The sequence below is a fragment of the Salvelinus sp. IW2-2015 genome, linkage group LG1 (genome assembly GCF_002910315.2).
Source record: "Salvelinus sp. IW2-2015 linkage group LG1, ASM291031v2, whole genome shotgun sequence".
Lineage (NCBI taxonomy): Eukaryota > Metazoa > Chordata > Actinopteri > Salmoniformes > Salmonidae > Salvelinus > Salvelinus sp. IW2-2015.
In genome coordinates this window covers 33,199,743-33,212,522 of record NC_036838.1, presented here as the reverse complement: position 1 = coordinate 33,212,522, position 12,780 = coordinate 33,199,743, and the positions used below count along the sequence as shown (strand labels likewise).

Here is a 12,780-nt window from a genome sequence, read left to right as displayed (position 1 = left end):
CTCTCTCTCTCAATTACATTCAAAGTGCTTTATTGGCATGGGAAACATATGTTTACATTGCCAAAGCAAGTGAAATAGATAATAAACAAAAGTGAAATAAACAATCTCTTTCTTTCCCTCTATGTGAGCAGCAGTAGAGACCCAGAGCACCAGCTCTGAGGAGATGGTGCCCAGTTCACCCTCTCCGCCCCCTCCTCCTCGCATCTACAAGCCTTGCTTCGTGTGCCAGGACAAGTCCTCTGGATACCACTATGGGGTCAGCTCATGTGAGGGCTGCAAGGTGAGACACACAAAGAGACTCAGTCAATATGTACAGACAGGATGTGTAACCCAAGCAAATACATGATATATACAGAACATGCATACACAAACAAACAAACAAGCCATGAACAGTCAGACAGGGGCACACAGACAGTCTACCATAATTGTTTCCATGCAGTTCATCCCTATTCTGACGTTAGAGGATGAAAAGATGCCTGTGCTGCCCTCTGGTGGAATCTTTATCTAAGGACAAAGGCATGGGCTCAAATCCCCTCCTGTGGCTATGGAGTGAGAGATCTATGCTCCCGGAAACAATGTTTTAATGGCTGATTTCTCTCTCTTTTACTCTCTCTTGGTCTCTCGGTTCCTCATACTTTCTCTGTATCTCTCGGTCTCTCGGTCTCTCTCTCTCTCTCTCTCTCTCTCTCTCTCTCTCTCTCTCTCTCTCTCTCTTTCAGGGATTCTTCCGGCGCAGTATTCAGAAGAACATGGTGTATACCTGCCACCGAGACAAGAACTGTCAGATCAACAAGGTGACCCGTAACCGCTGTCAGTACTGCCGGCTGCAGAAGTGCTTTGAGGTCGGCATGTCCAAAGAAGGTGAGTGCCAGGGCCTCAGAAAGATTGCATTACAACCAGTTTTGCCCATACCTTCTGGGTATGCTGTGCTCAAGTGTAAAGGTGTGAGGGGATCAGAGATGGTTGGAATACAGAGAGCGTGTGAGAGTGTGGCAAAGAGTGTTTTGGAAAGGGATCTCAGTACAGTCCATGTCTGTACTGGGGTAGCACTGAAATCACAATATGGCCGCTCTATAAGTGGACATCCTGAGAGGAAGGAAGGAGGGAAGCATGAGGGATGTGTTGCTCTATTAGATGACAACAACTACCACCAATCTATCACTTTCCCTTTCACTGTTGTCTCAAAGAGTAGGGTCACGGCCAGCCATTATCAACGGCAACTCTGAAGCAATAGAGTTAAGTGCCATGTTCAAGTGCACATCGGCAGTTTTTACACCTTGTCGGCTCATGGATTCGAACTAGCGACCTTTCGGTTACTGGCCCAACTCTCTAACCGCCAGGCTACCTGCTGCCTTGTCCCCCATGCAGCGGTGCGTAATGACAGGAACAAGAAGAAGAAGGATGTGAAGGAGGAGGTGGTGTTGCCGGAGAGCTATGAGCTCAGTGGAGAACTGGAGGAGCTGGTCAACAAAGTCAGCAAGGCCCACAAAGACACCTTCCCCTCACTCGTCCAGCTGGGCAAATACACTACAGTGAGTCAAGTACAGACACACACGCACACGCACACACACGCACACACGAATCTCAGCCCTCTCTCTCTCTGTGTCTCTCCTGTGTTCCAGAACTCCAGTGCAGACCACCGTGTACAGTTAGATCTGGGGCTGTGGGATAAGTTCAGTGAACTTTCCACCAAGTGCATCATCAAAATAGTGGAGTTTGCCAAGCGCCTGCCAGGCTTCACCACCCTCACCATCGCTGACCAGATCACACTCCTCAAATCAGCCTGTCTGGACATACTGGTACCTAACACCTCTCTCCCCCCCACTCCACTCTGTCTGTACTCCTCTCTCCCTCACTACTCTTTACAGTGCACACTCATGTCTCCCTCACTTCACTCATCTCTCCCTCCACTTTCACCCTTCTCTCCCTCACTACAATCTATATCCCCTCTCTCTCCCTTACAATGCTCCATACTTCGCTTTTCCCTCAACACACTATACACACACATTGCACAATCCACATGTCACTGTCCTCCATCCTCTGTCACCCCTACACTTTACACACCTCCTCTTCTTCGTCCTCCTCCTTTTTCATCATCCTTGTTGTCGTTATTCCCCTAAACCTCTCTATCTTCTCCTCTCCTCACTCTCGATGCTGAGGATCTGCACTCGCTACACTCCGGAGCAGGACACAATGACCTTCTCAGACGGGCTGACTCTGAACCGGACCCAGATGCACAACGCAGGCTTCGGCCCGCTCACAGAACTGGTGTTTGCCTTTGCTGGCCAGCTGTTGCCTCTGGAGATGGACGACACAGAGACTGGCCTCCTCAGCGCCATCTGCCTCATCTGTGGAGGTACTGCAGCATTGGTGTTATTGTTTGTGTTCATGTGTGTGGTGTGTGTGTGTGTGTGTGTGTGTGTGTGTGTGTGTGTGTGTGTGTGTGTGTGTGTGTGTGTGTGTGTGTGTGTGTGTGTGTGTGTGTGCGTGCGTGCGTGCGTGCGTGCGTGCGTGCGTGCGTGCGTGCGTGCGTGCGTGCGTGCGTGCGTGCGTTGCGTGCGTGCGTGCGGTGTGTTCGCGCGCATGTGTGTTTGTCTCAATATACTAAGCACTCTCTCCTCTTCTCTTTTTGTTCACGTCCTTTTTCCCCCCTGACCCTATGTCATTGGCTGCTTACTCTTCCTCACCCTCTATCATTGCCCACCCCCCTTCCTGACCCTGTGTGTTGACTCTCTCCCTCAGACCGTATGGACTTGGAGGAGCCCCAGAAGGTAGACAAGCTGCAGGAGCCCCTCCTGGAGGCCCTAAAGATCTACGCCCGCCGCAGACGCCCCAACAAGCCCCATTTGTTCCCCCGTATGCTGATGAAGGTCACTGACCTCAGGGGCATCAGCACCAAGGGTCAGTACAGATAAGGATCTGCACAGCCTAGATCTCTATTCATAACATAGGCTATAGCCTTAACGAATCCTGACACATAGATCAATATGCATGTACAGTAGAGCCTCCAACTCCGGCTTTCAATCAGTATTGATAGAGACATAGAGCCACAAATAATTAACAATTAATAACTAACTGATTGTAAGTTGCTCTGGAGGAGTCTGCTAAATGGCTAAAATGTAAATGTGAATGTAAACTCATGTTTATGCATGTCTCTGTCTCTGTCTCTCTCTCTCTCTCTCTCTGTGTACTGTAGGTGCAGAGAGGGCCATCACTCTGAAGATGGAGATCCCAGGCCCCATGCCTCCTCTGATCAGGGAGATGCTGGAGAACCCTGAAGCCTTTGAGGACAGCAGCGACTCTGGGGACAGCGCCTCTGCCGCCGCCCCCCCTGCCATCCAGGCCATCAAGAAAGAGAGAGAGGAGGAGAAGAGCCTGGAGGAGGAAGATGAGGAGGATGAATGGGGGGATGAGGATAGGGAGAGAGGGGCGGACAGCGATGGGGAGCCTTGGGGGGAGGCTGCAGTGGCAGCAGGGGGGTCCCAGAAAGGGGCGACTGGGAGAGCCCAGTGAGAGACATAGTGATGCACTCTGACCCATACTCATCACCTCCTGCTCCACCACCCTCAGACAGACCAACACTCCCTGTCCTAGCACACCAAGTCATCTCCCTACATGAGCAGCCCATCCTGTAACAAGGGTCTTTGCCAAGACATAGCATTCACCTCTGTTGTTACACTACCCCCCCCCCCTACATTTACAAATATACACACATACACATACATACTGTATACCCATAATAATTCCCTCTTTGCTCTAGATAAACAGAGAAGTAAAGGCTGTATATGTATTGCACCTACTCTGACACTCCATGGTGAAACGGGCCCTTTCTATAGGAGCACGTGGAACATGTAGTCCGGGAAATAAGAGAAGAGAGAGAAAAACAAGCACTAAGTGTCACTGAGTTGGGACAAGGGTCACGAGAGATCACTGTGCCAACCATAAGACTGACCATTATGTTACTTTACAACGCTGTCTCCAAACAAACAGAAACACAAGGAAATGCAAAGCGGAGTGGCAGCAGCTTCRAGCGGGGGTCTATAGGAAATGCACTCCCCCACTTTCCTTAAGGGCTAGGATAAGTGCAAGAGCAATGACGAAACGACATCTGCAACAACCAAACTCTTAATGTGGAAACCATTGCCACACATGCCTTTGAAAATAATTTCCAGTGACATTTGACCTTTGACCTTCTATTGTATGATTTTCCAAAAGAAAACGTATGCATTCATATTTCACCATATTGTATATTCATGTGTATTACTATGCATTTTTCTATTTGATCGTTTTTTTGTATGTTTGGGCTTCAGTCATGCTCATGTTTGATGAGCCATCTCAAACTAGCGATAGATTCTCAATCTGGCAACCCATCTCGCAAACTGGCAACTCTCTTCTGATCTTTACATTGTCTGTGCTTGTGACTTCACTCATTGGGACAGAGCTTACTATAGATCTCTGTAGGGTGAGACAAACAAAAACAACAAGGATTTTACAAGCTATAGTTCATAAACACACAAACAACATAAACACACAAACACACTCATTAAACATCCATGTGTGCAGGGTCAATTTGATGCTTTTTAATGCCAATGCTTTGACTCAAGGTGACTCTAGACTCTAGAATGTTGAAGAAAATCACAACAAGGAAGTGTGGGGTAGCACCGATGGTCCGTCACACTCCCTGTTCTCTTSATCTACAAGCCATTCAAGCGGGATCTGAATGTGAAAGAGGACTCTCTTTTCGTTGTCATTTCCTTTTGTTCTCAGTGGAATGCCTGGTGGTCTACCAGGGGGGTGATCAGATATCTGGGTGGGCAGAATCCAGCACATAGCTGAGTATCTGTGAAAATGAAAGTAGGTGTCTACTCCCATCCCCAAGCCAAGGCTCAGGTGGTGTGTTGATAATAGTACAGCACATTGAAAATAAGCCATAATGAGCAGCGATATGATAAAGGATACATGGACTGGATTACTGGATCACTAAGTAACACTCACCGGACCAGTTCAGTCTTAGGTCCATTCCATTAATTCAACAGAATAACTCAAATGTGTAGGTCATAGTTACACATATCATCGATGTCCATGAAATTTCACCCTCCTAGAGCGATGAATAAGCAATATTGCAATTATATGCAAACCCATGAGGGAGATAGCCTTGTATGAGCTGCCTGAATCAGGAACTGACTGTGTGTGGGGTATGTAGATGTGAGTGTGAATGAGTGTGAGAGGGTGAGCGTGAGAGTGTTCTCACATTACTTGTATAATGTACATTTTGTGTTTTGTGCTTGCTTTACCATAGAGCAGATGAGATAGTATTTTGGAAACTGTCTACATACATAAACTGGGTTATAGGAGTTTTGGTCCATAGTTCTGTCCAAGAACATGCACAGAACCATATGGTTGATTTTCTTACTCCAGTCATATAGAGAATTCTTCATTTGTAAAGTGAATCTATGCCAGGGCTCTCCAGCCCTGTTTCTGGAGCGCTACCCTCCTGTAGGTTTTCACTCCATCCCCAGTTGTAACAATCCTGATTCAGCAAATCAACTAGCTAATTATTAGAATCAGGTGTGCTAGATTAGGTTTGGAGTGAAAACCTACAGGATGTTTGCTCTCCAGGAAGWGTGTTGGAGAGCCCTGATCTATGCAACGCTGGGATTTTGACATTCTTTTGATGTCATTTCACTTTTGATATACTGTACTTTACATGTGTAATAAGAAATGTTTCTGACGAATTTGAGATTTAGATAAGTTAGTCAATTTAGAATGACTACATTTCATTCTCTTAAAGTCCACAATTGAGATATTCCACCCAGTTCCTCTATACATGTATCTTCCTGTCCCAAGCATTACTGTACAAGATATTACTTTGATAAAGGAGCGGCATATTAATGCTCATAATAACTCAAAACCCCACATCTACAGTATATTCAGATTGCATACCGTTGGCACCTTGCCGTTGGCCTCTTACTATGACAAACAGACACAGCAGTGTGTGGATTTATTAAAATCTGTGGTTGTAAAGCATTAACATGGACCTTAGGCTGAGTAAGATTTCCAGTGTATGGAATGGATTTGGAGTTAATCCCCAGTGTGCATTGAGGCCATTAGTTATTCTGAAAGAGTGATTTACACCTTCATGTCAGCAGCCACTGCACAAGCCTACCTCTTACTCAGTACTCAGCCCTCATGGAGTAGAGGGAGAATTTTCCTATACAGTCAGTCACACCCTGATGCATAAACCTCAACCCTTACTGCAGCGCAGTTCACAAACTGTAGCTACTGTAGTGGTATATCTGACAGCACTCGTTCAAAACAAAAGCCATATTAACTGTGTTCTGTGTGTGTGTGTGGTCTCATAATGCTGCAGAGGACTCTCAGCCTCTGTCTCACAATATTAGTCACATTAGCAATATATTTGATACCATCGTCATACCTCTAAATGAGATTTTCAATCAGGTTCATTGGACTCCTGAGGAGCTTCTTGGAATAGCAGTAATGAATAAAGGACATTTATTTAAGTGTTTGTTTATTGTTTCCTTTTTATATACAGTAGTCAATGTTTTGTTTGAAGCTAAGCAGATGTAGCAAAAAGCCATGGTTCTTGTGCATTTAGCAAGCACTTAGCAAGCAACCAATGTAGAAAGAAATCTAGATGTGGGAACCTGTATTTTCCTAGGCCTATTTGAAGAAAATGGGGCATATATTTTGGGCAAAAGCTTTTCAAAGACAGCTGACATTTAGTAGTGATTGTTTGATGGTAACTGAAAATAGATTGGCCAAAGAAAAAACAATTACACCAGTGTTATCATTCATGAAGAATCTCAATTAGGTCATTCATTTGAAATATGTGTGCTATTTTTTGAGTTTGAATATTTGTGGCTCTTCACAGCTTTTATTATTGATAATAAGCGCTTCCTTTTTAATGCTTAAGGATTGTTGGGTATTTTATGAGATAAATAATTGCTTTTCAGAATSTACTATACTTATTTTAATTTGCATTTTGTTCTTATTTGTTGGTGTTACTTTTAATAACCATAACTTTAAATTTCAATTGAATTTGTAAAAAACAAAGGATACAAAATTGTAATTAAATTCAGGGATTTCAAAATCAGCCTAAGATTTGTATTTCTGTTTGTGTCAAAACATGAAATCCCCATTTTTGTTTGTATGCTCTTTTGAGATAAAATGTACTGGTAGTTTGTTTTTCTGTTGTTTTTATACCTGCTGTCCCTTTCTCAAAACAACGCTTTGTGTAGCCTGTCGTCCCTTTCTCAAAACAACGCTTTGTGTAGCCTGTCGTCCCTTTCTCAAAACAACGCTTTGTGTAGCCTGTCGTTGTTGTTACTATTTTATTTTATTGTCATTGAGGCAGTTGTCTCTTCTGTACGTCTGGATGTTGTTGTTTTTTCAAATAATTTGATTTTATAAAGAAACTTCTCTTTTATATGTGTGTGTTCATTTGTATTACAATGTAATTTGCTTCAATACAGATGGCATACCTGGTAAAAACACATGGACACAAGGGGGCGATGTAGTCATGCCATAGCAAGGTGAATCTACTGCTACTCTATTGGGAGTGAATGGGGCAACATTGGCATGTTACACATTTGTGGCTAAATCACCACCCTTTTATTACTAGGCTACTGAGTCGAGCCAATCTGAGTGGAGCTGTACTGCGCTGGCCTGGTTGCACGTCCACAACAGTTGCTGGAACCTTGCTGAAAGAAAATATCTGAACCAGCACTGTACTGTAGGCTACAGGTCAGCAAGATACTGTAGTGTGAAAAGGCTGTTAGGGTATTATCAAACCAAGTCATTTAGTTGAATGGCCATGCCCAATTGGTAATGCAATAAAGAAACATTTAGCTGAATTTATCAGTGGCTATTTAAACAAATCTGAACCACGGATCAAGGTTACTACTCCTAGCCCATAGACTACTTTAAAGGTCAAATAAAAAATACAATACCAAATGTGTCCTATAAGGCAGAAGAGACCAGAGTTGTAGGAGCAAAATAAATTGTTTATTACATGGAATCGAACTATCACCTTGACTGCACCAACCACATTGCATGTGCTAGCGATGAAAAAATAAATGTACACATATGTTATTCAATCATTTCATCCGCACTGCTCATTTCTGTGATACCAAATGCTAAAATAGAACTTTGTTTTATTTGAGACTGTCACGATCGTCGTTACGTGAAAGAGAGGAGGACCAAGGCGCTGCGTGAAATGAACACATATTTAATAAACGAAGATGAAGGACACTTACAAACTAAACAAAACAACAAACCGACGAACGTGAAGCTATATAATGACAAGTGTAGACACAAGCAACTTACACATAGACATAGACAATCACCCACAAACTACCTAATGACTATGGCTGCCTAAATATGGCTCCCAATCAGAGACAACGATAGACAGCTGTCTCTAATTGAGAACCAATCTAGGCAACCATAGACATACAAACACCTAGACTGAACACTGCCCCATAAACATACAAAACCCTAGACAATACAAAACACATACATCCCCCATGTCACACCCTGACCTAACTAAAATAATAAGGAAAACAAAGATAACTAAGGCCAGGGTGTGACAGTACCCCCCCCCCAAAGGTGCGGACTCCGGGAGGGTCCGGGTGGGCCTTCTCACGGCGGCAGCTCGGGTGCGGGACGTGGACCCCACTCCACCATAGTCAATACCCGCTTTGGTGGCGCCTCTGGAGCGAGGATCTTTACAGCGAGTCCCGGACTGAAGACTATCCTAGAGGGCGCCACTGGACGGAGGGGCAGCTCCGGACGGAGGGGCAGCTCCGGACGGAGGGGCAGCTCCGGACTGAGGGGCAGCTCCGGACTGAAGGGCAGCTCCGGACTGAAAGGGGGCAGCTCCGGACTGAAGGGACTGAGGGCAGCTCCAGACTGAGAGGTAGCTCCGGACTGAGGGGGCAGCTCCGGACTGAGGGGCAGCTCCGGACTGAGGGGCAGCTCCGGACTGGAGGGCAGCTCCGGACTGGAGGCAGCTCATGACTGGAGGCAGCTCATGACGGAAGGCAGCCATGACTGGAAGGCAGCCATGACTGGCGGGGCAGCTCATGACTGGCGGGCAGCTCATGACTGGCGGCAGCTCATGACTAGTGGCAGCTCTGGCAGCTCCAGACAGGATTGGCGGCTCTGGCAGCTCCTGGCTGACTGGCGGCTCTGGCAGCTCCTGGCTGACTGGTGGCTCTGGCAGCTCCTGGCTGACTGGTGGCTCTGGCAGCTCCTGGCTGACTGGCGGCTCTGGCAGGTCCTGGCTGACTGACGGCTCTAATAATATGCATATTGTATGATCTAGAATAGAGTACGAGGCAGTTTAATTTGGGCACGATTTTTTCCAAAGTGAAAATAGCGCCCCCCTATTGACAAGAAGTTTTAAACTGCGTGTCATGATTGCGTCTGATGGGGATAGACAGTAGGCGTGTTGCTCTGCTCAGACGTGGCTGCCGCAGGCCAGATCTTACAATACCTGTTTTGGTATTTTACGTAACAGCTAACCATATCATTATGTTAAAGAAATCTGGTGCCCGACAGCACAGTCGATGACATGGCACGCAACTATTAGTTGATGCATGCAACATCTGAGCAGGGGAGCGCGACCGAAATCAACATTGCACAATGTTATACCTGTAGGTGTAAGCCTAAGAGTTAGAGAGCAAACTCAAGTCTATAGTCTCAAAAAAGACAACTAGTTAAACGTGTTCCCCTCTATAAAATTTCACTCCCCTTTGATGCAGAAGGTTTATGCAACAATATGTCAGATGTAGCTTTCATGCAAGTCTGATCTCACACTATCTGAAGGAAAGCAACACATGACTGGAAAAAGCTAAGCAAAGATGGGGAAACCAAATCAGTTGGAATGCATTCAAAAAGACATTGCTTTGAAGCTTTCTTGTTTAGTCTAATGTCCTAACAGTTTCTTTGATATAATGCTTAACTTGTGACAACAGTCAGAATTGTCCTTTTAACCTTTTGATGTGGGATAAGAGTTCAGTGGGCCTTATAACCCAGCGACCAAGAACGGAGGTACAGTATAGTGGCACACATAGAATTAGGATAGGATCTCTATGGTGGCACATTTTCATTAAAATACTTTTTCTAAAAGTGCTTGCTTTAGTTCAATCAGAGAGCATTGGCAATGGACATGGAACCTGATGCTGAGTCTGAGACCAGGGACACTGGCGTAGCACACACCCCAACAGCCCACGCAAGGCGGTGGCTCCCCAACCCCCCAAAAAATATAAAACATTTATGTTTGGGGTCCCCTCCCGGAGGAGGTTGGGCCCCCCAGATAGCATATGAACACATCATAAACCATGAAAACGTTTTAGAATTACAGGAAGGTCACTTTAAAACTGCAAAGCGTTCTTTTAGCCTCATGGAAATTAGCTCAGCGATTCTTGAAAGTCGGGACAATCCTTGTCCGGCAGGGTAACTTTATTTTTATAGTTGCAATTTTTATTTTATTTTTTGCATTATTTGACCTTAGCCCTCTGTGACTTTAAAGAATATTTATCTAAAAACTTCGATTCCTAAAAGATTTGTCCGGARATTTGGTGAACTCCATCAGATTTATCTAAAATGAATCAGGAATGAGCAGGGTCAGCTACACAATAAGGACCCCTTATTCCTGTCCTCATTACATGTAGTGCAACAAGACCACTCATGGTCTGTAAAGTTCTCTACTGTTTATAGATTTAAACTAACAACATTGGAATCACCATGGTCACAACCATAAACTATCAACCCCATATGCCTGATACAATATGAGTTTTGGTTCAAATATGTTACATTTAATTAGGTTTTAGGGTCAAAGCAACTGAGGAAAAATAAAATTGCTATTGTGTACTGTATATCACTTGAATGAAGAAGAAAAATGTAATTTTTGTCAACTCTGTTAGATTTGTATCTAATGTCTGCTCCGTCAAAGTGCTGAAAGATCTGATAGAATGGTTGTTTCTATTACGGATTTTCAAATAAACAATTTTCCATATTTTACAAACGTTTGTATTGATCTTATATTTAATTTTTTGGGAAAAAAGTATCTGTTGTCAACTCCGTCAGTTGCTTGTCTGCTCCATCAATGATGGAGTCAATATTTTTGGGACAATTTTCTGAAAAAAATATTTTAATCATTGTTCTGCAACATATGCTTAAACAATTGAAGTATTTATTGTGCTAGACCTAAGAGATAATGCTTGATTTATACATTCCGTTTTATGTTCTAAATCTAGAAAACATGCCAAATAGCTAACAAAATTTGCCCTGGAGCCTTTCATAGTGATTTAATACAAAATCAAGGCCTTTAAACACTTTTTGGACAATAATTATAAAACTAAAATGCCTTTTACGGTGTCTGACGAAGTTGACATAAATCCAGTTAGTTGCATTTTATGTTCCTTTACATGGTGTGATAGCTGATACTTTGGTCTATCAAAATATATATTTCAAATTTGTTAATAGTAAGACACATTTTTGTGGGAAAAAAGTTGAGATTGTCCTGTCTTTCAAGAAGCCCTGAGCTCTAAAACAGCAACATGGGGTGAGGGGGGGCTTGACAAGGGACAAAATACTAATATACACCATTGATTGATCTTCCCAGGTGAGTGCAGCAATCCAATCTCAGCCAGGTGTGTGTTCCCGCACTTTCTGTCACGTGAGGAAGCTTGAAGCAGGCTTGAAGTTGTGTTCTCGTAGAAATTTGTTCTGTTGAGACGATTCGGCACATGGACTCTAAGGGAAGATGGCGGAAGTGGCCGAGTAAATTTGGTGAAGACGAATGTTCTGACTGGTCAACGTTAATGTAAAAAACTGGAACAAAAAGGAAATAGTCTACAATTGGAGTAGAGGATATGTGTGTAAATGATAATGAATCTCTTCTTGTCGGGATGCGTTTGTTGAGTAAGGATGCATATGTAGGAAACCCATTTGAGTTGTCGATAAGTATGCGCTTGGAAGAGTGGAGTCTGTCAGAGTGACCAGGAGTGGTCTTATTTTKATTAATTGTATTTTTGACAAGCAGATTAAGATTTTAGTGGGCCTCAAAAAAATCCGGACAACAGAAGATTTGTGTTTAGAACTTCGGAGTAGAGCACCCATGAAAGGAGTCATCTCAGGGGTAACTACGGATGTTCAGGTTGAATACCTGATGTGGTTGGTGCCCGCTGAGTGAATGGAAAAAAATAAGAAAACCTGTCTGTCCTGTTGTTTTTTGATAATGAGCAATTACCTACGCATATAACGACACAGGGTGACAGCCAGATGCAGACACAGGGGGCATATGGTTCGAGTCTCTGATATTTATTGAATTACAAGGGGTAGGCAATGGGCAGGTCGGGGACAGGCAGAAGTTCATAAACCAGGTCAGAGACAGGCAGAAGTTCATAAACCAGGTCAGAGTCCGAAAGGTACAGTGGGGGCAGGCAGGCTCGAGGTCAGGGCAGGCTGAATGGTCAGGCAGGCGGGCTCAGTGTTAGGGCAGGCAGAACGGGTCGGAACCGGGAGGGCTAGAAAAACATAGAACACAGGGATAAATACACTGGGGATAATGAGGAAGATGGATGACACCTGGAGGGGGGTGGAGACAAGCACAAAGACAGGTGAAACAGATCAGGGTGTGAAAGTACCCCCCTCTAGAGGTGCCACCTGGCGTCCTACTTGGGCGAATACCTGGTTGACCGAGGTGCCGGCGGTGAAAGTCGGCGACGAGGGCTGGGTCCAGGATGTTCTTAACGG

The 12,780-nt window shown here is 44.4% G+C and overlaps 1 protein-coding gene across 1 annotated transcript in view; it reads left to right on the top strand.

Moving 5' to 3' along the window:
• LOC111965987 (retinoic acid receptor gamma-like) overlaps positions 1–7,447 on the top strand; it is an 81,077-nt gene extending 73,630 nt beyond the window's left edge. Inside the window, exons 3-9 of the mRNA XM_023990434.2 lie at positions 132–280; positions 720–861; positions 1,369–1,532; positions 1,623–1,799; positions 2,152–2,356; positions 2,743–2,901; positions 3,197–7,447. Of these exons, the coding sequence (XP_023846202.1) occupies positions 132–280; positions 720–861; positions 1,369–1,532; positions 1,623–1,799; positions 2,152–2,356; positions 2,743–2,901; positions 3,197–3,513 (1,313 nt within the window). The 3' untranslated portion in view covers positions 3,514–7,447. The remainder of the gene's footprint in view (positions 1–131; positions 281–719; positions 862–1,368; positions 1,533–1,622; positions 1,800–2,151; positions 2,357–2,742; positions 2,902–3,196) is intronic.
• The last annotated feature ends 5,333 nt before the right edge of the window (positions 7,448–12,780 follow it).